General features: G+C 53.5%; 1 protein-coding gene across 4 annotated transcripts in view; it reads right to left on the bottom strand.

The window, feature by feature from the left end:
* Nucleotides 1-27411, bottom strand: part of STK40 (serine/threonine kinase 40) — a 39978-nt gene that overhangs the window by 10885 nt on the left and 1682 nt on the right. The window contains exons 1-7 of one of the 4 annotated variants that reach the window (XM_042996511.1): nucleotides 12874-15472; nucleotides 10501-10645; nucleotides 8993-9112; nucleotides 7171-7256; nucleotides 6665-6808; nucleotides 4012-4239; nucleotides 3082-3134 (exon numbers count right to left, since the gene is read on the bottom strand). In XM_042996511.1, the coding sequence (XP_042852445.1) occupies nucleotides 3082-3134; nucleotides 4012-4239; nucleotides 6665-6808; nucleotides 7171-7256; nucleotides 8993-9112; nucleotides 10501-10504 (635 nt within the window). In that variant the 5' untranslated portion in view covers nucleotides 10505-10645; nucleotides 12874-15472. Of the gene's footprint in view, nucleotides 1-3081; nucleotides 3135-4011; nucleotides 4240-6664; nucleotides 6809-7170; nucleotides 7257-8992; nucleotides 9113-10500; nucleotides 10646-12873; nucleotides 15473-26371; nucleotides 27385-27411 lie in introns of those variants that run through there. The other 3 variants (XM_042996510.1, XM_042996513.1, XM_042996512.1) reach the window with 3 other exon arrangements.

Raw genomic sequence — 27411 nt, forward strand, 5'->3', positions numbered from 1 at the left:
ACCCCCCAGGCTCATCCTGGCAGGAGGGGGCGAGGGCAGCGGGAGCGAAGGGAGGCAGCTCTGCGTCAGCAGGATCTGCTCTGCGTGAGTCACTCTTTAGTTATGACCCTTCGGGCTACCAGTGTTTTTCTCCTTTTCTAGGAACTTGGTGTGCAACTTGCTTACCCAAAAAGAAAGGAGGAAGGAGAGAGAACCCACAGCAGACCTCATATAACCCCAAAAGGGGATTTCAGGTTCCAACCCTTGCCTTCTCTCCAAAGCAGGGTGAACTCGTCACTCCAGCTGCCTTGCAAACACTTCTCCCCGCTTCCTCCCCTGGGAGCGCTCCATTCTGCCAGAGCAGAGGCCTCCAGCTCCCTGGCTCCCTGGCTCCCTGCCTCTGCAGCTGGTGTCAGGGCCAGACCTGACGGGCAGGCGAGGGCTGGAGCTCCTCCAGGTCGGCCTTGGACTTTGCGAGGGTGCACGCGAGGGGGGCGGGCTGTGCCCGCAGACACGCACAGGGCGGGCTGTGGCGTCCGGAGTGGGTCCCTCTGCACCAGGCGCGCCGCCCCCTCCCGGAGCACCCGTGAGAGGTAAGAGGTGGCCAGAACCTCTGTCCTTCCCAAGACCCAGGAGAAGGGGATCATTAGATTAAAGGCAATGCAGCCAAGACACAGGCTCTGAGCGGGGTACTGGCGCCCCTCAATCCGAGGAAAACACACACCGGCACGCACACACGTGCAGACCAGACAGACAGACAGACAGACAGACATACGTGGAGGAGCTGCTCTAGCTGTACTGTCGTTATTCAAGAGAGGTATGGCCTCCCGACTACACTCCCAGAAGCAAGGGGGCCCGGAGAAGTGACGGGGGAAGCAGACCCACCACGGACACACAGAGGCCTGGAGGACTGCTGTGGGTAGCAGCACAGGAGCCCGAGTGCGCCTTCCCACAACCCCCTCAGGATGCTCATTTAGAGCCAGTACGCAGTCGTGTGGAAGGCTGGAGGACGCAGGCTCCGCAGCCAGACGTACTTAGGTGGTCCAAAAATGTGCCCTCTCTGGGTGAGCAGTGAGCCTGTGGTCCAGAGTGGGATGGTGACCGGGCCAACACCCCACAGCAGGCCAGGGCCTCGCCGGGCTCGCCACTAGTGCCCCCACCAGCCACCCGACACCCAGCAGGCCTTGTCTCCCGGGGGGGCGGGAGGAGTGAGGCGCAGGCTGTCTAGCACGGGGTGCACTTACGACGGGCCCGGCCCCGTTAGGCAGTTCCACATCTGAGGCCAATCTCTACAGGGAGGTTTGGTCACCTCCACTTTCACAGATGAGGACACGGAAGCTCAGAGAAGCACTTGATCCCACAGCAGCCTCTCAATACACGGACAAATCAGTCAATAACAAATCATCAAATGAATCCCCATGGTCTCCCGGGTAACTAAGAGGGGGCGCTGGGCTCTGAGCCAGGCCTGACCTCTACGTCTGGCTCCTCCACAGCTTCCCCAACTCTCCCACCTGGCCAGGCAAGGGTTTGAGCAGCCCTAGAATTTCAGTTTCCTTCCCTCCTCCCTGTGGAGCATGACAGGGTAAGGTTTTCACTGCTTCACTTTCTCCAGCTGGCAATCTTTACTCATCCTTCATGAATTGACTCAGACGGCCAGAGTCTCTGCCCGCCCCGCCCCCGCCATGGGCCCCCAGCCAGTGCTTTCTGGTCGGCGCCCCATCGCACGGGGACTCTGGAACCGTGTCTGTCCGCAGCATCCTCCCCACGGCATCTCAGGCCGGCACTGCAGGATCTGATACCCCCACGCCTCCTCCCCAGAGGCCCATCTCCCTGCAGCTTCCCCTGTGACTGCCATGGTCCTGGATGCTTCACGGGGCAATGGACCCCCGCCTGGGTGGGTGGCCCCGTCACGGAACAAATTGCCACACACACCACTTCTGCCCTGAGACTGATGCCTGCCATCTGCGAGCCCCCCCGAGCCACCACAACACCTGGAGGTGAGAGGGTGATGAGGGTGAGATGCCAGCCCAGGCAGAGTAGGGGAGATGGGAGCCCCTCCCAGCCCTACACTTTCCCGGTCATGGTGGTGCCTGCTGGAAGTCCGGAGCCCCTGCAAGGCTGGGGCCCCTCTGCCTGAGGGGGTGACGGCCTGACGCAGGGGCCTTGTATGACCTCCCTCTGCCGCTGACTGACCGAGGCTGCTAGGGTGAGCCACCCAGACCCCCTCCAAGGGGGAGCACCCTCTCCCTGCTGCTGGGACTAGTGACTTCTGACCACTGAGCTGCGTTTGTTCCCAGGAAGCTTCCTTAGCCAAAGTAAGCCACCCGGGCCACAGCCCTCATGCCCAGGCTGGCCCCTTGCCTCGATGTGGGACATCTGAGGGGCCCTCTGGTTCTCGAGTTTTCCAGGCTGAAGCCCTGCCGTGACTGTACCACAGCTCCGTGTCTCCCCCCGCCCAATCCCACCCTCTCCCCTGAGCGCACCTCCTAGTAACCCTCGGGAACACACACCTTGGAGTCTTTCCTGGGAACCCGACCTGTGACAAGGCCTCATTTTGTTCATCTGTCACTCCTTCAACTCATGTGTCCCTTTTGTATATTTACTGAGCACTCCCGAGGCACAGTGAATGGCCCAAGGAGGATATCTGGAGCCCTTCTCAGAGCTCCCTTTCTGTGGACTTTAAGACTCCCCTTCTTTTTTTTTTCTCTTAACGTTTATTCGTTTCTGAGAGAGAGCGCATGCACGGGGAAGGGGTAGAGAGAGAGTGGGGTGAAGGATCTGAAGGAGGCTCTGCCCTGACAGCAGTGAGCCTGCAGCGGGCTCAAATTCATACACCGTGAGATATGACCTGAGCTAAAGTCGGATGCTCAACCGACTGAGCCACCCAGGCGCCCCAGACTCCCCTTCTAAGCAAGCACCATATTCCCATGTGGGAGACGGCAGAGGAAGCAGACACTGCACCTCCCGCCCCCTGGGATTCCTGGGGGAAGTGGGCTGTTTTGAGCCAGAAACACGGGGGCACTGTAGGGCGCTGGCAAGCTGCAGCGTGTGGCCCGTGCCAACCCCAAGGTTACATCAAGAATGAAGAAGAGAGAATCTTACCTTTTATTGAGCACCATGTTCCCAAGCTTCAGGTCTCTGTGCACAATGTTTTTCTGGAAAGCAACAGGCATGTGGTTTGTAACGCGAAGGTTAAGGCCATGGTTGGATCCAGCCTCTAAGACGTGGGCTCTCCAGGAGTTGGGGAAGGCAGGAAAAAGCTCTATGATGTGTCTCTTTAGGCTCATGACTTGATTTGTCAGCCACAGGCAGGTGAGGACCATCCTAAGGCTTCAACAACCGTGGGCAGGAATGGGGTGATAGGTGAACCCAGGCAGTCTCTGCCCCACCCGGGGCGGCTCCCCCAGCTCTCTCCCCTCTGGGCAGCAGCCAGTGGGGAAAACTACTCCTCTCTCCGCCTCCAGTAAATAGCCCGCTGGAAAACCAAACCACAGGCGCCTGCGTGGATCTGCGCTATGAGATGAACCCTCCGGTTCTGGCGAGCAAGCAGTGCAGGCTCAGCCTGCAGAAGCTGTGTGCCCGGGACAGGCCAGGCTCTCCTCACCTGGACCTCGGGGTGCCTGACACCCCAACCCTAGGAAAAGCTCAGAGACAGGCTGTGGCTGCCCGAGCGGGACCTCACAGTTGTCGCCTTCGCCGGGAGACCACAGGGCCGCCTCTCGGCGGCCGGGGAGTTGCTATGATGTGCTCCACCAGGCTGCCGGGGCAGCACGTCCCCAGGAACACGGGCTGAGGCCTGCAGCCCTGTGCCCCACTGGGCGCACAGGTCATCCGGCCGCTTTCTGCCTGGATGTTCTGGAAAGCGCACCCGGCCGGGAGGGAGGGGCGGCGGGGGGGACCAGAGCTGCTTTCGCTGAGCAGCAGCAACAAGGGTGGCCTTCTGCGGCAGGGGGACCTGGAGGCCTCTCGGTCACTGGGGCCCAGGACGCGCCGGGCAGAGGAGGAGGGACAGGCAGCGGGGCAGGTTGTCACCTGGTGCAGGGCCTCCACTACGCGCACCACGTCGTAGAAGATGACCACAGTCTCCCGCTCGCTGAGCCTCTTCTCCTTGATGACGTAGTGCTGCAGGTTGATCAGGTCGGCGGTCTTGTCGCTGAGGTCATGCGCACAGAGGCAGTCGAGGACGAGGCAGATGCGCTTCTTCATCTTCTTAACCATCCGGCTGGATTCTGTGTCCTCAACGATTTCACAGGTGCGGTCCTGGGGGGGCAAGGGGGCAGACCCGGGGGCTTGGCCACAGGCCAGCAGGTTCAGGGCCAGGGGTTTGGGACTCTCCTCTGGAGCCAGATACACACGCGAGAGCCTAGAACAGGCTGCACGTGTGGGGTGGTGGAGGCCCGAGGCCTGGGTGGCCTGGACCAGCAGACCGTTCGGTAATGCCCAGCTTCCTGTGTGCCAGGGCCAAGCCCAGCCAGGGGCTGGGGTGAAAGCGGCTCAGGCTCAGGTTTCATGCTCTGATGTCAAAGCAAAGGGTCTGGATCGGGGCTGGGAATGTAATGCTAAAGGGAGCTCTGAGCCCAGGGTCCAGGCAGCAAACCCAGGGCCCTGGCACTCCTCCTTCCATGGCATATCCAGGGATTCCAGCCACGACCAAGGTCCGAGGCGGTGGAAGTCAGGTGTTCTGGACACCTGTCAGTTCCAAGACAACTGCTTTCACATGGAAGCGGGACTCCTGGGCAGCCAGGTAACAGTGGGTAAGGTTGGGCTCAGGCCCCAGCTCCCCCTTGTCCCAGCTGTGGGACACGGGGCAGTGCACCTCACTTTTCCGTCTCTGGCGCCTCATCTGTCAAAGGGACCTAGCACCCTGCCCTCACAGGTTGTGGAGAGAGGAAGACAACCCATGCCTGCTATCAGGAAGTGGGTTCTGTAACCAACATGTGATAGCAAGTTCTGGGCCCATTTTCCTTGCTGAAAAGGTGCCTCTTTTTCTTTTTTCTCAACATTTTATTTTTTATTATTTTCTAAAAAATCTTTAATGTTTATTTTCTTCTGAGAGAGAGAGAGACAGAGACAGAACATGAGAAGGGGGGAGGGGTAGAGAGAGAAGGAGCCACAGAATCCAAAGCAGGTTCCAGGCTCTGAGCTGTCAGCACAGAGCCCGACACAGGGCTCGAACCCACGAAATTGCAAGATCATGACTTGAGCTGAAGTCGGATGCCCAACTGACTGAGCCACTCAGGCGCCCCTTAAGATTTTATTTTAAGTAATCTCTACACCCAGCATGGGGCGTGAAGTTACAACCCCGAAATCAAGAGTTACATGCTCTACCAACTGAGCCAGCCAGGCACCCAACCTGAAAAGGTATTTAGTAAGACAGAAAACACGGGGACTTTCACTCTGTCAGCTTGGGGAGGCCCTCAGTGTCATCCCCAGCAGACTGACGCTTGCCTCCGGGGAACCCCTGGGGACTGAATATCCACATTTCTCCTTCCGAGCGGATCACACCTCTTGTTCACTTTTCCCCAGAGGCCCAGCAGTGTCTGGCACACAGATGACTCCAGAAATGGTTCTAATCACGCAGGTTCTATTATTCAAGATGACATAAAGCAGGGCCAAGCTTTGGAAGCTATCAGAGATGAAACACTAAAGAAACACAATCCCGCTCAGTTGGGTTTCATGCTCAAGGGAAGCACTCTGATTTTTCAGAGTTGTCTCTAATTGCGCATCTAATAATAAACACCTTAGTGTGTTTATGTATGGGAGTGGGGGGGGGGCATTTCCCCTTTATTTTATCCAGGAAATCAAGCTGACAAGAAAATACCAATGCTGAGCATGTACAGGGACAGCTCGGGCTGCACACACTCCCATTCACCTTCCCGACCTTACAAGGCGAGCGTCCATCGCTGCCTCCATCCTACAGATGAGGAAGGTGAGCCGTAGGTGGAAGTGACCTGCCTGAGGTCACGCAGCCGGCATTCAGGGCTGCCGGATCCAAAACCTCTGCGGCTCCCTGCCACCACACGGCCTGTCGAGGGCCAGGTGCCTCTAGCAAGAGTGGCCCTGGCCAGCGTGTCTAGCTGAGGGCTCTTCAGAAGCTGTGTGTGGGGCCTGGGCAGGAGGCCTCCTGGGCACCCTGAACCGGGCCTTCCTCATTTCCGGAGACACGATTTCGGTTCTGCCCCGAGGATGGCTCCTTTCAGGGCACAAGGACGAATTAGTACCTTCCCTGAGGGACCTGGCACATCTGAGCGCGAGGGCACAGGGACACTCGCTGAACTAACTGGAACGCCTGGGCAGCAAAAAAGGACCGTCGGCACCAGAAACAACTGGTTTCACCGCCCTCCCGCCCTGGCCTGGCCAGCTCTCCACACGACACACCCGGGAAGAGCCCGTGGGTCGGTAACGGACTCCGTGCTTTCCTCCCTTTTGGGAACAGCGGGTCTCCTTGGAGAGAACTGTGCACTCCTGCGAGGCTGTGGCCATCGTGGCCTGGACGCCCCAGCTAACGTGGCCGCAGCCTGGCCTCCCGCCCGCCCCACCCGGGAAGTCCTGGTGCGCCCGGCTGGCAGGGCTCCCAGGAGGCCGCGCGGGCGAGCTGCTCCAGCCACACAGGCGGCCCCCGCAGGCCAGCCGGGGAGGGGGTCGGGGGGAAGGGTGGGGACAGGCAGCCCCCTCTGCCACTCACCTGGAAGAGCCCGTGGTGGTGAACCACGCCATCCTGCGTGTGGAGGAGGGAAAGCAGAGAGTACTCGGTGTGTAACAGCATCTTGCCTTGCCTCTCCTCTTGGCTTTCTATTCCTTGGTCCCCCCTCTCCTCAAGGGTAAGGATCTTTAGGAAGGCACACACACAAAAAGACCAAAAAGCCAAAAAAGACCTTACTTGACAAAGCCGAGTGACAACGGGAGGAGCAGGGGGGCTCACGTTCCGCCATGCAACACCGCACACGCGCACTCACACGTGCACATACGACGTGCAAGGTTTTCCGTAGTGTGACGGCAGTGTGATTCCTGCTCTGGTGGAGCCCTTTGAATCGGGCCCGCTCAGAGCGAGACTGCGTGAACCCGCCTGCCTCCCGGGAAGAAGCAGCTTGTTCGCAAGCGGTGTGGCTGTGAAGGTGGAGGAGGGGGGCGAGCAGGCTGGCAGGACGGCCCCGGGTCCCAGGCCTCCCCCACCCCCGGTGCTTCACTCACCTTCAGCTGATAAAAGTCATCTGTGCCATCCTTCCTCGCCAAACACTGCACGATGCTTGGCACCGGGGAGTTGCCCAGACGGGGACCTACGGCACACAGAGCCTCGGGCTTACTTTTCGAAGAAGCCCTGTCTCTCGTGGCACCACGCGGTCTTTCCGCTAGATCTCTTCTTTGGGAAGGTCATTTACATCCACTGATTTACCCCCCTTGTCTCCTGGGGGCCAGTTCTCACGGGCTCCCCTCCAGAAGTGGAGGATTTGATGTGCATCTGCCCGAGGCACACCTGGCTTTTACAGGCATGTTTCTCAAAAAGAGGGGTTTTCAGCAGTGGCTGTGTGCTGGAATCTCTGAGGAGCGTGTGTTTAAAAAAAAAGAGAGATCCCAGCTGCAACCTGGAGCCTCTGAATCAGCATCTCCCGGGTGAGAAACCAGAGCTTTGGCGAGTTCCCCTGGTAGTCTGAGGGGGCCGCCGGGCCCGTCAGAGCACCCGGTTTGGGGAACTTCTGTACTTCTGGAGATGTACACAGCTCCTTGTCCTTTGATGGCACCTCGCCTGAGCTTTCAGATCATACATAACTCTGACAATGTCACAGTGTCACTTAATGGCGCTTCACTGCTCTTAACATACAGCTGAAACTTCTTTTTTGGCTTCCAAGGGCTTGTACGATTTGGCTCCCGCCCACCTAACTGATTATGTTTCCCCACCCCACCACCATAGTCCAGCTACTCTGTGCTCTTAGGTACTAACTTGTTAAGCCCTTTCCTGCCTCTGGGCCTTTGCATTTGCCGCTCCTTCTGTCCAGGATGCTTTCCTCTGCTTTTCACATGGCTGCATCCTTTTCACCCTCGGGTGTCAGCCCAAGTATCACTTCCTCATACAGAACCTTCCTTGTATACACCCCCTCTAAACCCGTCACTCTCACATCATCTTATTTTCTTCCTTCAAGGCCCTTACTGACCCAATGATGATCTTGTGCACGGTTTACTCTGTTTCTTTTTCCAACTAGAATATGAAGTTCTGGTGAGTGCAGTAACTTGCCTGTCTTGTTCACTGCTGCAGCCCTAGCAAATCGCCCAGGCCTGGCACATAGTAGGCACGGGGAACTATCTGATCAACGCCTGGGGCTGAACCATCCTGTGCCCATAAGTCCAAGACAGCGCCCCAAAGCAAAACTCACACCCAGTCTCTGGCTGGTGGAAGAGTTGGCGTCCTCAGAACCCAGCTCACTCCTGCAACGCTGAGCCCAGCAACCCAGATTTGCTGGGCCTCCAACATCAGGCAGAAAGGCCCTGCTGCTACTCTGGACCACCGGGAACCCCCACTGGGAAGTTCCACAGGACTTCTGTGCCAATTTTATAAGACCTCTGGAGGGCTATACCAAATGCCTCGTGGAATTACTTGTGCCCTCCAAGAATGGTCCAAGAAGTGCCTTGGATGATGGACCTTGGGTTCAGATGCAGCTTGTGTGCCTCCCATGGTGGCATGGGGCGGGGGCACACGCGGGGCTCCATGGGGGAAGAGACGGCTTAGCTCTCAGCCGCAGCAGACCTAAGGCTCATGAGGCTACGACAAAAATGACAGCTGTTGGTAAGACATGACCTAACGCTCTGGATCTTCCACAGGCACAAAGAGACTGCGTGTCGAGCAGGGAAGCTAGGGCCAGGCCGGGGTGGGTCAGGCCCTGCACTGTGGTGGGTGTGGCGCTTCACCCTGCACTGCTGCGCCTAGGCCTGCCGCCCCGCTCACCATGTCAGACTGCGCCTGCGCCCCCCGCCCCCCCTCCCCCCTGCAACCTGCCTCACCCAGTGGTCAGAGGCTTACCCAAGATGAATGGTCCAGCTCTCTTTGCATTATTTCCGGAAATGCCACCTCCTAGAGCCTTGGCCCTGGCCGACGTTTCCCCAGCTCCTCTGTCCGATGCTCTCCGCTTCATTCTCAGCTCTAGACAAGACACAGAGGAGCCCTTCTCACTGAGCAAGTCAGCGAGTTTCCTCACGCGAACTCAGCCTGCAAGTCTGACTTGGGGATGCGTCACACAGCTGCTGCTGCTGTTCCCGCTGCCGCCGCCACCTCCTCCCCCTCCCGGAGGAGCATCAAAGGTTCCCAGTGACAAAGAACCACAGCTCCTTTCCTTGGCATTAATCAGGGGCTCAAGGGGAATGTCCTTCCAGGCAGCATATACTGGCTACAGAGGTGGGCAGCCAGCCCATCTCAAAGGGGCCAATCAGATGCAGAGAGGACACTGGCTTTGTGTGGATGCAAACTGAGGTCCCCGAGAGACCACCACAGAGACAGAGAGGAGAGATGGCCTGGAAGTGGCTGTTCCCAAGGTGAAGTCTTCCCCCCAAATACCTGTAGCTAAATGGCCTGAGGTGCTGAATCCTGGGTCCCCCTGCATCCCCACTGGTCCAATCTCTGGGGTGTGGGATGGAGGGGGCCCCGGAGGACTCTCATGCCCACCAAGTGTGAGGATGGCTGCCCCGAGGATCTTCTCTCTCAAACTCCTCTGACTCTTAGGTCCTCTCTGATGGAGGAACACCCCAAAGTTGTCATGGGGGGGGTGTTACTTTTTCTTCTCTTTCTCCTATTTTCAAATTTTTCTTGAATGACTTTTAAGAAAAACATATATTGTGCATTTAAGAGCCAGTTAAAGGATGCACCTGGATGTGCCTGGAAATCCCTATCTCCTCCAGGGTTAGGAGGAAAGATGGACACAGGAGCCAGATTCTAAAAGATATTAACCTCTGGATGTGGATTTAAAAAGACAAGAGTTGCTCCTTCCAGCCGCCTATAGTTAACAGCTTGGGAAGGCAGTGTCCTAGACGGCGGGGGGGGGGGGGGGGGGCAAGGACACAGATGTACACGGATGAATGGGCAGGGAGGGCAGAGTGTCACAGGGGTGCCTGGGGAAGGCCAGCTGCCCGGTCCTGAGGAGGGACCCTTGGCCCTGAGGGAGCCCAGGGAAAACCCTGTGGAAGTGATACCGAAGTGGGCTGCGCAGGGGCCAAGGTCACTCCAGGCAGGGGGACCTGGGTGAGCAAACCCACACAGGTAAGAAACGGCACGTAAGCAACCAACTCCAAGGAGTTTGTGTTGGTGGAGCGTATGGCCTGAAACAGGGGGTGGTGAGAAGTGACCCAGAGAGGGACAGGGGCCAGATCTAGGGGACCTGATGGCCAAGTTAGGAGTGTAGCCTTTATCCTTCCATAAAAGGCCTGGGGGACACCGAACCCCAACTTCTATAATTTTTTTCTTCATACAGAAGTTATTGGCATTCCCCGCAGAAATATTAGAAAACACAGATATGCAAAAATAAGATTAAAACGTACCCATAATCTCAGCACCCAGATGTAATCACCGTTAACATTCAGGCAAACCATCCTGTATGTTTACGTGCGCACACTTCTAGTTTTCGTTATTACAGGAATTTGGACCACACTGTGATACTGTTTTATAAGCTTCCTTTTCTCCCATCTAAAATACATTATGAGGGTGAATTTTATGGTAGGTGAAATATATCTCAATAAGGCTGTAAAAAAAAATTATGAACAACCTTACATGACAATATCCTGAAGCATCACTTGAAATATCTACCCGGTCTCCTTGGTAAGAATATATCATAGTTTATTGGTCCACACACCCATCAGGACATCTGGGGTTTTTTTCCCTATTTTTTTATTAATTGTTACACACATACAGCTTGACATACTTGTCTCTCTCCCTCAGGATTAATTCCAAGAAGGGGAACTTCAGGGTCAAATGGAGCACACGTTTCCAAAGATGCCTGACATACACTGCCAAGCTGCTCTCAGGGAGGCTGTCCCAATTTATACCACATTAGTGGTGTGGGCGAATAAGTCCCAGAATCTGCACTAGGACTGAATATAATTTTTAAGAACTGCCAATTGATGGGTAATAAAAAGAACATCATTGTTTAAATGCCTACCTAACTCCTCAATTATTCACGAGGTTGAACCTGTTTTACATACATACTGGTTGCATGCATTATTTCTTCCATGAATCAGTTCATATTCTTTTTCTATTTTTTACTGGGTTGAGTGTATTAGTCTTATTGAGTTTTAGAAACTCTTTATATATTAAGGCTATAGCTGACATATGATGTAGTTTTTCTTAATGTTTTAACATTTTGCTAATTTAAAAAACGGTGACATGCTTATGTAGTCAAACAGCTCTCTTTTCCTTTAGTTTGTTTGCCTGTTATTCCTGGAAGGCCACCCCTAATCTGAGAACAGGTGCACATTCACCAGTTAGCTTAAATCTTCACGTGCCGCCGTTCTGGCCCTTATTCTAAACCCTGAGAGCCTGAATCCAGCAGTGAAATGGAATTCAGGAGAGATGGCCTGGCACACCTCTAGTCCAATCTACCAGGCTGGCCTCTCATCAAGCCCCTATTTGTTTTCAGAGCTATGCCACTGAGGCGCAGACCCATGACTCCATCCTGAGAGTAACTAGGACCATGTAACTCAGTAGGCATTGATAGCTCCCAGGTGGAGCAGAAGCCACAGTTAGGCTTGGCCATGATTTCTGCCAAAGAGGCCTATGCCGGACGCAGATTCAAGATCATTCCTACGAGAAGAATGAAACTGCTTCGAGAAAAATCTTAAAAAGCTGGACAGTAATGTGTCTGGAACAGTGTTCTTGCCCTTTGCCTGGTTGACTTCTCTGCATCCTTCTCAATTTAAATATCACCTCCTCAGAGAAGCCTTCCCTGATATTTCCACCGCCACTGGGTCCCAGCACTCTATCGTGGAATTTTTGTTCACAGCATTTTCTGTATTTTGTGATTATGTATTTATTTGCGTGTTTATATGCTTAATGTCTTCTCCCCACCACTAGAGTAAAAATTCCACAAGGAAAAAAAATATGTGTGTGTATATGAAACCACTCTACCCCCATATATATAATATAGTGAGGGGTACATATATATACCCCCATATATATAATACAGTGAGGGGTACAATGGTTTTACATATATATATATATATATATATATATATATATATATATACACACACACACACACACACACACACACACATTGGTACATATATATTGGTGGTGGTTCTTGCTGGGTCAGCAGCCCTGCGCTGGAGCTGCCCCTGCCCTGGGAGATGAGCTGGTTTCGCTCCCATTCCGATCATCTTTGCCATCTTCCCTGGAACACTAAGCCCCCTCTCTCCTCCTGGTTCCCTGGAGAGCACCGTGGAGCCTCCATCGTATCTGTGTAGACACTGCCTGGACGCCTCCACACGGGCCTGGTCTAGACAACAGTTTGTTGGGAGCAGCTGCAGCACAGACAATGAGTGGGCTCAGCCTGACCCCACCCACGCCACTCAGGATTCAGCTCAAGCAAATGGCTTGGGAACCGCTCCAAAATGTAGGCTGACAGAAGGATGGAAGCAGACGGGCAGGGAGAGGGAAAAGATGCTGGCAGGGGAAGCGGTGGCAGGGCTGTTTCCCTTCCTGAACATCCATTCCTGCCACCAGGGCTGGGGGAGCAAAGAAACAGTGTGAAGAGGCAGGCCTGGAAAATGGGGAGCCGCTAACAGGCTCACTGGAGGGGTGAGCAAAGACAACCCCCCTGGGGATAGACCCTCCTGTCCCCCGCACCCCCACTGATGTACAGGGAGGATGTGCCTCACCCAAAAATCATCCTGACGGGCTCTCTTCCAGAGACACACCTGCAAATGGTCCACAAACGCTCCCGTGGGGAAGGCTGCTTTGAGGGATCCTGGTTTCACAGTGAGATCTGTGAAGTGAAAGGTCTGGCTACCCTGGTCTAGAAGGACTTGGGGCCAGGCCCCTCCAGAGACATTAGTCCTCAGGCTGGGGTGAAGGACCCTGGCCCAGTCTGGCTAAGGGGCAGCCATTTGCTTGGTATTTCCTGGGCCTACTGCTCAGCTCCCTGGTAACTCAGCAGTCCTGGCTTAGAAGTCTCCCGAGCTTTTGATCTGTCAACTATTCCATGCACTACCCTCCCAAGTTAGCACCGGTTCCCTTAGAACCTGCACTCACCAGGAGGCTCAGTGAGGCAACAATGGGGGTGAAGGGAGGAGGCTAGGAGGCAGGCACTGAAAGAGAACCAGATTGGTACCCCCCATCTGCAAGCTGTGGGCCTCAATCCTAAGAGCTGGGGGTTCACTTGCTTGGGCCAGCATTGGAGGGCCAAAGCTCTGTGACAGCCACCATGGCATGCCCAAAGGAGGGGGATGCCTGCCCTATCCTGTCTATTTGGGGCTAAGGTCATTTCACTCTAAAGCTGTTGGGTGATGTCAGCCCAGCTCTCCCAGAAGGCAACAATGGCTGGGCCACTAGCAACACATAAGATTCTAAGGCCCGTGGTGCCAAATCCAGTGTGACAGTACACAGGACAGCTGGGCGGGGTAGGGCCAGGCAGGGCACTGTATGGCAGGGCATGGTTCAACATGGTGGATATACCTACTATCAACCCCAAAAGGAGGTGGGTTGCAAAGAGAGATGGTGCTGAGGCCTCCCCAGCTCGGTCTTTCCTCAGTTCCACCTACCAGGAAGCAGTTGAAGCCTGGCCGAACCAAGGAGGGGCCCATCACTCACACCCAGAATCACCCCCTCCACTCAGGTACGCAGACGCCCCATGCAGCGGACATTCACACGTGCACAGAGCCAGGGGGAGCATCCCATCCCCCCTGCAAGCATGAGAGGCAGTGATGGAGCCTGCCCACTGTGCAGAAAGTTCTGCACTCCACCTTGTCCTGGACTTCCTGCTGCAACTTCTGGGTTCCTGGAGAGATGGGTAACCCTGCACGCCAAACCAGTCAAGGCAGAGTGCAAGGGCAGTCCCCGCAAGGAGCAGGCAACAGACCCGGGCCCGGTGCACTGCTTGCTGTGCGTGCGCGCGTGTGTGTGTGTGTGTGTGTGTGTGTATGACAACAATGGCAGCTGGTAGCCACAGTTTGTTAGCAGCTTCCAATGCCTGCTAGGAACCAAAGGACTGTGTCTACACTCTAGGGTCAGGCTGAGCCGATGGTGTCGAGATTCAAGCTGTCCCTGTCAGCAGCCCCTACGCCCATTCCCACGTTTCCTGGCATTGTCAAAACAAAACGAACCAAACAAACAAATCAAAAAATTCCCTGAGTTGGGCAGACTTCTGTCTTCTGGACTTTACCTCTGGCTGTGTCTACTGAAGGCAGGCACCCGCACCTCTGGTCAGCCCACCTGGCACTTAAAAGTGAGGGCAGGGCTCCCACCCATCCCTGGCCTCAATCCTGTTTGCTACACATGTGTCAAGGGTCTGTGTGCCTAGACCCACATCAGCCCTGGAGGGAGGGAAAAGAGTCTCGGTTGACGGGACACTAAGGCGGCACAATAACATGGTTAGAGCAACATGTGTTAGTCTTTTTTCACAGCACGACACAGAACCATTTGTATGACACTTGGGGGTGAAAGAACAGGGGACCCCAGCTGTCCTATGCCTGGCCCGGTCACCCTTCGGCTGAAGGGAACACCATCTTGATCCCCATAACCCACACTGGCTGGGGACCTCAGACTCGGCGCAAGCGTTTAGGAGTAAGTCCAATCCGGTGTAAACCCCAGCACCATCACTTGATAGTGATAAGATCTTGGACAAGTTACGTATTCAGCATCTACAAAATACAGAGCACAACACCTACCTTAGGAAGTTGGTCTAAGGATTAAGTAAGATAAGCCACGCAAAAGTACCTACCGGCATACTGTAAGCATTTGGTAACCTGTGCTATTATTAGCTTCAACACAGTAGCTTTGTATCTCTCCTGCCCAAACCGAAAGGGATTGTTACTAAATGGGCACTGAATGGGTGTGTGTGGTGGGGGAAGAAGGCAGAAGAGGGTACCCAGAGTGAAGGCTTAAAAGACCTTGAACCTGCCATTGGGCTGTTGGCCTAGCACTGAAGGCCAGGGGAGTCTGATGTCCAGCCCGAATGACACACTCAGCTCAGCGCGGGGAGCGGAGGAGGCCCAGGGGGCTAGCCGAGCTGCTGAGGAGGGGCGGGGTGCCCAGCAATAGGAGGGCAGAGGCAGACAGCACCTCATGCTCTTGTCTTGTTCTGTTCACGGGCCTAGGGGGAAGCAGAGGCTGGAACACCAGCTGGCAATTATCAACTCGGGGCACAGTAAGAGACTGTCCAGGATGATAAGGCCGCCCCACATGGATCCTCTGTCATGATCCAGTGGAGGGGTGGGGAGGAGTCTGGAATTGAGACCTAGTGCCTCTAGTCCAAGACGTGCATTTGTCAGAATGACTGAATTCTATAATTAAAAGATCTGTGAGACTCACTGTGTGTAAATATACCTCAATTAAAAAAAAAAAAAAAAAAGCAAGCTGCAACCTTAACCAAATGGCCAAAGGTAATATCACCAACACCAGAACTGACATCGTATAACTCCTGATAAAATCACAACTTACATTATTATCATTTTGCCCCAAATGTGTAACTGGAATGTGATCATGAGACAAACCCAAATTGAGGGACATTCAACAGAACAGGCCTGTGTGCTTTAAAAACATCAATGACTGATAGTTAAAGGAAGAATGAGGGACCAGTCTGGATTAATGGAGACTAGAGACAAGTAAATGCAGTGTGTGATCCTGGGCAGGGGGGTGGTCTAAAGGATATGACTAGGTAACTGACAAAATCTAAATATGGACTGTATCGATGTCAATTTCCCTGAATTTGAAAATTGCTCTGTGGTTACAGGGAAGAATGCCCTTGCTCTGAGGTGACAGATGCTGAAGGGTTTGGGGGCGAAGGGTCACAATGCCTGCAATTTACTCTGAGGTCAGAGACCGGAGAAAGTGCAAGCCACTGGACGGAATAGTTCCTAAGGCCCTGGAGGAATCTGTTGTCCAGATTCACAAAGGGACTCCTTGTGCCCACAGTGGCAGGATGCGGGATCTCACCCTTGATGGGTAGAGCCAGGCTGGCATGAACAGGAGTTCAGTCTTGAACGACCCTCTTCCACCCCTGCAAACGCTGTGCTACAGGGGAAAAGGAGGCTTTTGTGCAATCTCTAGGTCTGCCACCTGGTGGCGTCTTTCTGCAGCACACTTTCATCAAAGGGTTACTGCATCAGGTGCACCAAGCAGGGGGAACCTCTCTTGCGGCTGATCAGGGAGGATGCAGGAAGGACTCTGGGAGAAGTCCCCACTTCAGCTACCTGTGTAAATGGGGCTCAGACTAACAGATTCTAGCACCTTGCACGTTCTCCTCTGCTCCGGGACCTGGGCCTGCAGGGTTTCTGTCTTCGTGGCGGGGGTCTTCCGATGCCCTTCTGGTCTCAGGAAAAAACCCTAACTCCTCAGACCCAGGCAAGCTCTCCGGCTGCACTGCGTTAGTAGGTCCCCAAGATCCACCCACACCAAATGACTCACAATTCCCTGAGTGTGCCATGAACACCCTCACCCTGCCCTCTTCTCCCTGGTTGGCTCATCCTTCTCCCTCCGTCCTCACTCTGAGTCCTTTCCTCCTGCAGCTCCCAGAGCACTGAGCAGACCTCTGTCCCCTCCCACTGTCCTGGAACCATGGTGTATCTGACTTCCACCACCCCTGAGGGAGCAAGTCCAATTTACCGCTGCTTCCCTGCACGCTGCCTGGGGCCTGGCACACTGCTGAATGAGAAAATGGACTGCGGAACTGTTTGTTACATGCCCAGAGTACATTAAGGACCATATTGGGGCAGGGGACAGGGATGACCCAACTGGACGCCAGGTGTACGGATGGATGGTCCACCAGCTCATGGCAGGAGACAGAATCCAGGGTCAGGGAGACAAGGGGTCACAGCTGCACGTAAGTGGGCTGCAAGATGCTGGGAACCATTTGTCCAGGCAGAGCCCCATGTCAGAAATGCCTGGATGCCTGGGGCAGGGAGGGTTCTGGGCGGGCTGATCATCGGGGGTTGTGCTTAGACAGTGTTTGCTGCCGGAAAGCAGACCCCACAGAGGAGTGACTTATTCACAGCACGTGCCTGAGGCTTGCGCCCGACCCCTCACTGGCAAAGGGACAGACTAGCCCCCTTTTGGCTGAATCCAGTGAAAAGATCTGCTTTCCTGCAGCAAGATGCGGGGCATGTGAATGATAGTTCGGCCTGCCCCTACACACCAGTGACAGGTCCTCTGGGTCCCTCTACTCTAGGCTCATGGTGTGAAGGTCCTTCTGCTGGTCAGAAAAATTCCTAGCACTCTTGCTATCCCCAGAAAAGGGCAGTTCTGGCTCAACTCTGCATTTTATGTGACTATACCTGGAAAGAAATACCAAGGCTTGGGGTGAGCAGTGTGAAATCTGAACACATGACCCAACTAAGACCTGTAGATCTGCTTTATAGACCAGACACCCCCACACTAGAGGTCTGCCAATTCCCTCGAAAATTCTCCAGGCTCATTCCTGGATGGTGAATTTCGGACTCGGAGCCCACATGGGAGGCCCACACCCTCACATGAACTCTCAGGGCAACTAACTTTTGCACAGAGCTCTATAGCTTACAAAGCGCTTTCCCGTACATGACTGTAACTGATCCCTCCCACCTCTCCTCAAACACAACTTTTTCTAGAAAAAGAAATTGAGACTCAGAGATACTGAGACCTGCCTGAAGTTACCCGGCTGGTTGTTGAAAGAGATGGAATGTGAACACGGGTTTCCCAACTCTGAATCCCATATTGCTTGTACTTGACCACACTGCTTCCTTGACTGCTCCTTCCCTACCTGATGATGGCTATGGTCCTAGGAGTGCCAACCAGAGAGAGGGGGGTACCCTCTGGATTTCCTCATAAGCAGTCATTCTCCTGGAATCAGGGAGCTGCCAGCCAGAAAGCTGCAGGTGAGCAGGGAGAGAGGGGCCGTGCTTGTCCCTGGATAAGGAGGTGTTTCTGGCCCCCGAACAGGTCTCTCTGGAGAGAGGGGCCAAGTTGAGGTGGGGTTACTGAGATATCCTCCCAACAGCCAACCAGGCGGTGTCCCCCAGCCCTCTGTGACCCAAGCATTCTGGAAGCCACCCCCACTGCACCCCAATACTCACATGCAGGTGCTGCTACCAGGGCTCCCAACTTCCTGACAGACCCACTTTCCATCCACAAAATCAACTCAGGAAACCAGAGGAATTCACAGCCCATGGAACTGTTTCGAAGCATAGACCAGGGACCCAAATGCCAGGTGGGAGGGCAAGATGGATTTTGAGGTCAGATAGATCTGGGTTCAAATTCCAGCTTCCATCACTTACTTGCTTTGTTTCCCTGAACTAGTCACCTGCCTTCTGTGAGAGTCATCTACCCTCTCTGGGCCTCAGTTTCCTCATCTGTAAAAGAGGAAACACTAAAGGGCCAGATGCGATGCTGTGGCTGGCTGTGTCATGAGGTCTTTGCTGGGGAAGGTGAGGGGTCCCTGCTCTAAGTGGAGGTAACCTCCCTGGCGACAAGCCTCTCTGGGTGCAATCCTTTTTGAACTATCACTTAATGGGTACCTACTGCCTGCCAGGAACCATTCTAGTGTCTTCCTAGATTTTCTTTCCTTCTCACAACTTGATGAAGTAAAGATTTCCCCCTTCTACTGCTGACCAGCCAAAGCCTAGAGGCCCTGGCCAGCTTACCGGGCCCAGAGGAGGCTGCCTGAGACCTGTTCTCTTCTACTCCTGCTAGCTAGAGTGAACGGGGGCTTTGTGGTCAGCTTTTCCTTTGAGTTTTAATGGCAGCCACCCCGAAGTAGGCATGAACCCTCTCCCTGGGAGTCTGAAGGCTATAAGGAACCTCTCCAGGAACCCACTGGAAGCCATTTGCTTCAGAGCTCAGGATGGAGCTGGGGGATGGGGAGGAGGATTAGTAATCCCTTGGCTTCAGCCAGGACTCCCTGATGACAAAGATTCATGCATGCGCTGTCATCTTCGCTGTTCCAAAACAGTGTGATGATTTTGCTCATTTTGAAAATGCAGGATATGTACAGCTCCAATTTGTCAAGGATACACAACATCACACCATTCCCTAAACGCCGTTGCTTTCCTGCCTCGGGGGTACCGAGTGAGCTGGCGGCTTCTAACCAGAGCTTGCTCTCACTGCCCGGGGTGAACCCCGCCCCCTGAAGCCCGGTCTGCTGGTCTGCTGGTGTGCTCGCAGGCGCAGGAGTGTGGGAGAGTACCTACCTGCAGCAGCCAGGGAGGAAGTGACTCAGCCCAGTGGGAAGTGGGAGGGGCGGTCAGAAAGAGGGCCCTGTGCCCAGCCTGCTCCCCCTCAGCACATCCGCACCAGACCCATCCTCTGTCGCCGCCTTTCCCCAGCAGGACTACAGTGTGACCAGCGCAGCGGTCCTGGGGGCCAGCGGGGGCCCAAAGACCCCACTGCTCACAGAGAGCCCAGTGTCTGCAGCTCGGAGGTCCAGCTCTGGTCTCCTTTAGGAAGCCAGATTCACATACAAGGAGATTACGTAATCAGTGATGTCCCTCTTCACCCCGCTGCCCTGAGGAAGTCCCCACTGGGCTTCTCTGTGGCCTCCATGATGGCTGGGTGGGGAAGACTGGAGGCGAAAGGCCTCTGGCCAGGAGGATGTGTTCCAGAGTGATTCCGGGAGGAAAGGCTCCAGGACTGTGCACACACAGGTGGACCCGTGGGCCCCTCTGGGGCAAAGACAAATAAATGGAAGAGAGACCAGTCTCTGCAGATGGGGCAAAGGGCTTCACCAGCGGTCACTCTGAGCGCCACCAGAGCAGAATCCAGGGCAGCAATGCCAGTTCTGCCACCAGCACACCCCTCCCAAGGGCCTCCGGAAGCAGCTGATGTGACAACAAATAATCCGTCACTGTGTGTGGGTGTCAGAGGAGGAAGGGACAGACTTAATAGCTCTTTCTCAGGCCGTGCTGCTCTGGTATCTCCCATCCAGAGAAGGAGCCTGGGGAAGCAGCCAAGCACGCTGGCTCGGGAGGCATTCCTGGTGGCCCCTTGGCTCTGTGGGGGGCCTTCTGCCTTGCGCAGTGATGGCAGACCAAGTCCCTGACAGCTCTCCCCTTTCATGCCAGCCTGCCTTGCTCCTGAGGGGACCCATCCTCAGCTCAAACCATCAGTTCCTGCCTTGTGCAGTGACTCAGCCGGGGAACAACGCCTGCCACGGGGTCCCACATGGAGTTCAGGTTCTTGCCACCCACAGTGGCCCCAATCACGCGGGGAGAAAACAGCAAGTGACTGCAGGAAGGCTGGCTGAGTCTAAGAACCACCCTCTGTGTCCACTGTGCAACCTGAATATGGGCTTCTGTGCTCCACGGTCCCCTCACCTACAGGAGGGGGATGGCGCTGCCCCCGCACAGGGTTCCCTGAGGACTGCCGGGAGCCAGCGTGTGGGAGGCACTAGACAAATGTTAAGTTTCCTTCCTTCCACCCCAGATTTCCAGAGCGACAGACGGGAAAGCCCGGGCCAGGCCCAGGTACACGTGATTCTCTCTCTTTATACTGTTTTTAACAGCAAAAATCACTACCATCATGCTGTAAGAAAGGCAATTTGGACTGAGGTCAGCAAACTGCTTCTCCGTAACTGCCTCTATCAGCAATTAAATTCAGGGGCAATCCGGGTGGCTCAGTTAAGCGTCCGACTCTGGATTTTGACTCAGGTCATGATCTCACGGTTTGTGAGTTCGAGCCCGGCGTTGGGGCACTGTTAGTGAGGAGTCTGCTTGGGATTCCTCTCTCTCCCTCTCTCTCTGCCCCACCCCTACTCACACTGTTTCTCAAAATAAAGAAATAAACTTAAAAAAATTTAAATTCAATTAAATTTCACAACTTTGACCATGAACAATACAGTTCAGAAATGCTGCTGGCTGGGAGGGGCAGGGTCGCAGAGGCTGATGGCAGGCTGGGCCAGCAGAGTGCCCCTCGGGGAGCCATTTAGAGGGGAGGCCTACATGAGGATCTCACCTATTCTGAGCCACCAGGAGGCCAGCCAGGGCCAATCCTGAGATCCACGAGCCACCACTGACAGACAGCGCACACAATGGCAAGAGCATGCTCATCATATGTCTGTTTGCGTGTGTCTCTGGAGAGGGTGAGCTCCTAGGAGCGAGGCCTGGGCCTTGTCCACTTCAGAATGCCCTGCATAGGCTCAGCAGGTGCGCAGAAAACATGTGCTAAACCACAGCCAACACAACAGAAGAAAATACATGGCTCGGACTCAGCCTTTCCAGTTCAAGGGATTTATCCTACAAAAATATCCACACAAGTCCACAAAGATAAATGTGCTCAACGAGGGTTCCTACAGAACCATGTGTCGCAGCAAAAAACCACAAAAGATAAAACCACAAAAATCAAAACACACGTAGACACTCACACACATCCAGACAGGAAGCACTCTAAAAGTCCACCAAGAAAGGACTGGTTCACTACATCATGTTCCATCCAATGGAATACAATGCAGCCTATGAGACTAGGTCTGCACCTGCTGGTAAAGATGTTTACAATATATTACATTAAAAAACAAACAAACAAACCAGTACTATGTGTATAATACGATCCCATTTGGGTAAAGACAAAAAGATCATACACAAGCTTTTAATATGCACAGGAAATTTCTAGGAGAAACTTAACAGTGGATACTTCCCGGCAGGATGAGGGGCCCAGGGAGAGGAGGGAGAGTTTATGTTATAGTCTTCCATACTGCTTAACTATTTTATCATACGCTACTATAACAATACTTTCTTTTAAATATCAAAAAATGTTTAACCCATTAGAATTGTTAAGAGTAGTAACAGGCCCAAGGGAGGCTGGGCCTCAGAGAGGGCACACTTGAGGGGGTACGGCACAGGACACATGCAGAACTGCCCTGAATGTACCAGCCCGTGTGCCGTTGCAAGGCTGCAGCAGGAGAGTCGGCGGGAGGGACAAAACCACCACTCTGGGCACACTTAAGCTCTCTCAGGTAACTTGCAAACATGCCTAGAAGGAATTTCCTGCTCGCCAGCTGGCATCCAGAGGGGCTGGGAGGACCACCAAAGCATTTGAACTAGAGACCTGGAAGCTGGCTCACGATGCCTCTTTCAGAACACTCACAGACCCGCCAGCAAAGAGCTTAGCTGGGCCTCATCAGAGCCGCCCCTGGGTCCTGACTGCGGACCGGAAATTAGTCTGAACCTGCTACAGACAATAACACCTCATGTCTAATCCCCATTACTACCTGAGGAGCAGGCAGTATTATGTCCATTTTACAGGGGAGGAAATGAAGCTGGAGACAGTCAGTGACTGGTTCAAGGTCACTCAACGAGCAAGTGGCAGAAGTGGGCTTTGAAGCCAGGTATGATCTGAGCCTAGGCCCTTAACTGCTAAGTGATACGGTTGATAGTCTCCTTACTCACTAGCCACAGGGCAGGAGGGGGAGGGACCTGCCTCCAGAAAGTGGTAGTTTCCATTCTTCTGGCAAAGAAAGGACCGCTTCAGCTTTGCCAAAGACCCTTCCAGCTCTAAAACTCTATGAGTCCAAGATTCCACGTGGGTTGGACTCCCTGGGGCCAGAGTGGGGCCAGGGTGAATGGCATGGCACGGGCTCTAGAATCACACAGTGTAGGCTGGAAATCTGGCTCTGCTCCTACTGCCTATGAAGCGGTGGACAGGTTACTTAACATCTCTGAGCCTAGGGGTTCTCCTCCGTAAGAGACAGTCCCTCCTTCCTTAGAGTCTGAGAAACATTCAATCTGTACTGCTGAGTACTTAGCAAAGGACCTGGAAGGTGGTGGCAATCTGCCTTTTTTTGGCTGGTTTCCTTCCGGTTCCTTCAGGAGGGACCACGTTGGGAGAGCAGTCAGAGGAGAAAGCACCCTGTGGAATTCATGCCAAACACAGTAACACCAGGAGCTCCACGCCCGCTGCAAAATGTAGGACTCTTGCTTTCTAGGGCTGGCAGATGCCAGAAATGGGGTTCCAAATGCCCCACAGAATTCTGGGCTAGCCAGTGCTAAGGTCTTCCAAGGAACTGAGCTTCTCTCTACAAGCACCTGCTGTCTGTCTCCTTATCACACCCCAAACCAGCTCTGCCCCAAACCCAAAGACAAATGACAGGCACATCAGTCCTGCTCTTGCCAATTCCCACCACAATGTCCAGGCTACTGTTTCCTCTTCCTGGATCCTTGGGTCACAGACTCTTTAAAGGCTAAACATCTTCTGTCTCTTTTGCCAAGTAGGCGGCAGTTTATAAACATATTTAGAGAGCACAGCTTCACTCTGAATGACAAGAGCCCTTCTCAGTTTTCTCTGGGGCTTTGCAAAAACTAGACTTGCTTGGAAATCATCAAGCCTGTATACTACTGGACGGTGAAAGCTCTGGGGAGCCTGGACTCACTCCTGAGGTAGACTGCCGTCAATCAGAAGAGGATGACCACCACAGAGCTGCAGCCTGTTCAGGGCAAGGACTCCTCAGTGTCCCCACAGGATGGGGTACCTCAACCCAAAAGACTACCTTTGCTCACTGGAGCAAAATCAGGCCACTCAAGTTTATTAAAAGGAGGCCTAGAAATTCTTCAAGAAATAATAATAATAATAATAAAAGGTACTCTGAAGCAGCAACCTCTCTTCTAGAATCCTGCACATCCCTAAGGTGGGCCAAATCATATATATGCAGGCGGTTACTACAGCTCTGTTTGGAGAGCAGAAGACAGAGAATAACCTAAATTTATTAGTAGAGAGCTTGCTGAATACATTGCACACATCCATAATGAAAAACAACCCAAGCATCCATGTGCCAGAATGCGACCATCTCTAAGACAGTATAAATCAAAACAAACAATACCGTCCTTTTCTCTCATGGATCTTACAGATCCTGAGAGGATATGCAGGGCTGCTGTGGGCCCTGGGCCACCTGCTGCAAGGCCACAGTGTCACCTGAGCAGGTGGGAGAGGAAGAAATGCTCTCGTTTCAGGCCACTTTCTCTTCTACCTTCTTTACCCCACAAACCCAAGGACAAATCTTGTGAAAATCTCCCCCGTTCCGAAGGGCCTGTCTGAATTGTTGTCCCCCAGCACACTCTCCGCACAGCACAATCGATTCTGGTCTAGCTCTGCACTCCCATAGAGCTCGGAGACAAGGGCACCAGGGCAACTTCCTCTCATCTCTCTGGTGGCTCTGAGTCCTAGGTGGCCTCGGGCAGACACCTCTCCTTCTTGAGAAGAGGAACAGAGTCTGCTAACCCAGCCTAGGGAGTAAATCCAATCTCAAGATCTCTTTCCAGATAAGATCTCCAGGAAACAATGGGAAAGCCATGTACAACCTAGAGGTACGCTGCTGACCAGGACCGCATCAGCTGAAGCAGTGTGGATGGCGCAGAGTAAAGAGCTGCTCTGTAGGGCCACCTGAAGGCTGGAGAAATTACACAAGTTTTGCAGACTCAGCCAGTTGAGTTTCTGAAATACTGCACAAGGTCACCTCCCTGGGCAAATCTGGGTGAAGGGAGGGGAGCTGCCCTTCTCCCAGGTGCTGACTCAGGCGTAACCAGAGGGAAGCCTGGCCCCAAGCTGGACAGGGTGCCACAGACTTTACAACTGATGCTGTCCCGTGAGATGCACTCGGATCTTATCGAAGGGAGCGGGCAGATTTCACTGGCCACTGTCTTCTCCCAAGCCTCTGCACTACCATTCACTATGTCACCCAAACCAGGAACTTGTGGGTCACCTGCCACCACTGCTCCTCCCTCAACCATCCCTTCCAAATATTCCTAGAGGCCTACTGACTTCTCCTCAAACAGCTCTGATCTCTGCCCTTCCTCGCCATCCCAAATGCCTCTGCCCTGATCCAGGCCCACACAAGGGCTTGCTGTGATCATTACAACAGCCTCCTCCTGGACTCCTGACCCACTCTCTTCCCAGTCTACCCTCCACCCGCAGCTAGAGGGCTCTTGGGAAGATGCAGGCCTAATGGTGTTCCCTCCACATAAAACAAAGCGTTCCATCACAAGATCTTGAGAAGTTCAAGCATCTTAGCCTGGTACCTACCTCTCCAGCACATCCTACAGCCAGGTCCCTTCACACCCTGTGCTAGAACCTCTTGTGGTTGCTAAAGATGCACATACACCAGCACGCATCCAGGCCTGTGCCACGCTCTTCCCCCGCTTGGGGTGCCTTGTGAGCCCTCGGAAAACTCTACTCGCCATTTGGGAGCTAAACGCTGAGGCCTTTCCAAAGCTCTCCCCAGTCTCCTCCACATCCCCCAGTGGAACTGCTCCTTCCTTCCATGTTCCCATTACATGCTACAAGACTTCTGGGAAAGACTTGCCAAACTATGAGAGTGTTCATTGCTTAGGCCCCTGCTAGACCACAAGCTCCTCCAGGGCAGGGGCTACCTCTCTATTCTCCTTCTGCCCCTGGCACCCAGCACACCCCAGCCACATATGGAGCCCTGGATTTTGAGCCACTACATACATCAATGTGTGTGATGCTTCTTGGTGATACTAATTCAGATACCAGACAAGGGTATCTAATAGGGACACACAGAAGAACCTCTAAACATCTTTTCTGTCATGAATACTTTAAAATACAATTTTTTCTCAAGTACTCTTCTATTTTTAAAAACAATGGTTCTTAAAAAAATTTTTTTGACATTTATTTATTTTTGAGAGACAGAGCATGAGCAGGGGAGGGGCAGAGAGAGAGAGAGAGAGAGAGGGAGACACAGAATCTTAAGCAGGCTCCAGGCTCTGAGCAGTCAGGACAGAACCCAATGTGGGGCTTGAACCCATGGACCATGAGATCATGACCTGAGCCGAGGTCAGATGCCTAACAGACTGAACCACCCAGGTGCCCCCCAAAATGGTTCTCTTAAAGAGCTGAGCTGAATCATCCGCATGGCTCCCACAAAGACTGGGTAAACTCCCCACAGATTTCCTTTTCAGAAAGAATACAATGAAATTCTGTGATCTTGTGGTCCCTCAGGACACTTCTGACAGCTCCTGACAGCTCCAAGGGACGCAGTTCCAGTTGCGACTAATTGCTCCCACTAATTCTTGGAAGTTCTTTCCTGCAGTCTGTAATAACACTTACCAAGTATTTCTCAGTGTGTGCTAAGTGTTCAACCTGCAACGTCTTACTTAATCCTCACAACTGCCCTCCTAGGGAGGGGCCTTACTGTCCCCACTTTATAGATGAGAAGGCTGGCCACGGAGAGAATAAGTAACCTCTAGCGACCAGCAGGGCTGGGATTGGAACTCAGATCTGTCTTACCGCAGAGCCAAATAGGTTCTTAACGCCCAGTCTGCTGCCTTCCCAGGTCAAACGAAAGGCACAAGGGAGCAAGCGCAGCACCCCCTGCCACAGGCCTTTGGAGAAGGCGGTGCTCGTGCGACCTGCAATCCTAGGAAGAGAGGGACACATGCACCAGGTACTTCTGTGCTGGGCAGAGAAGCTCAGAGCAAGGCAGGGAGCCTGCCACCTGCCACCCATGGCATCCAGGGCTTTCTCAGCAAAGATCCCCCACCCTGGCACCAACTCTCCCTACTCAGAGGCCTGCAGGGGCCTCTAAAGATGACTCCAGTCCTGGCTCTCCCCCTCAGCTGGAACCAACTCCAGAGAGATCACTCTAAAACACAGATCCAATCATGTCACTCCTCTGCTTAGAAACCTTTTCACTGCCCTTGGCATAAAGTCCTAACTTGTTAACATGGCATTCCCTTGTCAGCCTATACTGCCTTACTTTGCACCATGTCAACTTTCATACCACCATACTGAACAATCTGAGGTTTCTGGAGTAAACTATGCGTGTACTCAGGTGCTCCTGGCTGGCTCGGTCTGAAGAGCATGTGACTCTTGATCCCGGGGTCGTGACTTTGAACCCCACGTTGGGTGTAGAGATTACTTAAATGAATAAGTAAATTAAAGCTTTTACTTAAGAAAACCCCAAACTATGCGTGCCTTTGTCTTTCTCTAAGTAGAACACCTTACCCCTTCATTCTCACTGATTAAGCCTTCCATCCTTCTAGACACAGCTCCAGGGTCATCACTTCTGCCAAGTCTTCCCAGGATCTTCCCCCCACCCAGGGTGGGCTCCTACAGCCCTGTGCCTGCTGCTACTAGCTTTTTTAGACCTATTTTAACTACTTGTTTACAGATCAGTCTCCCTTAACCAGACCATGAGCTTCTTGAAATAAGAATAATAGGTAACATGTATCATGTGGCAGATATGGTTCTGCGTGTTTTACATGTGTTAATTTTTTTTAAGTTTTTTTTAAGGTTTATTCATTTTTCAGAGAGAGAGAGAGAGAGAC

This window comes from Panthera tigris, chromosome C1 (assembly GCF_018350195.1).
Source record: "Panthera tigris isolate Pti1 chromosome C1, P.tigris_Pti1_mat1.1, whole genome shotgun sequence".
NCBI lineage: Eukaryota > Metazoa > Chordata > Mammalia > Carnivora > Felidae > Panthera > Panthera tigris.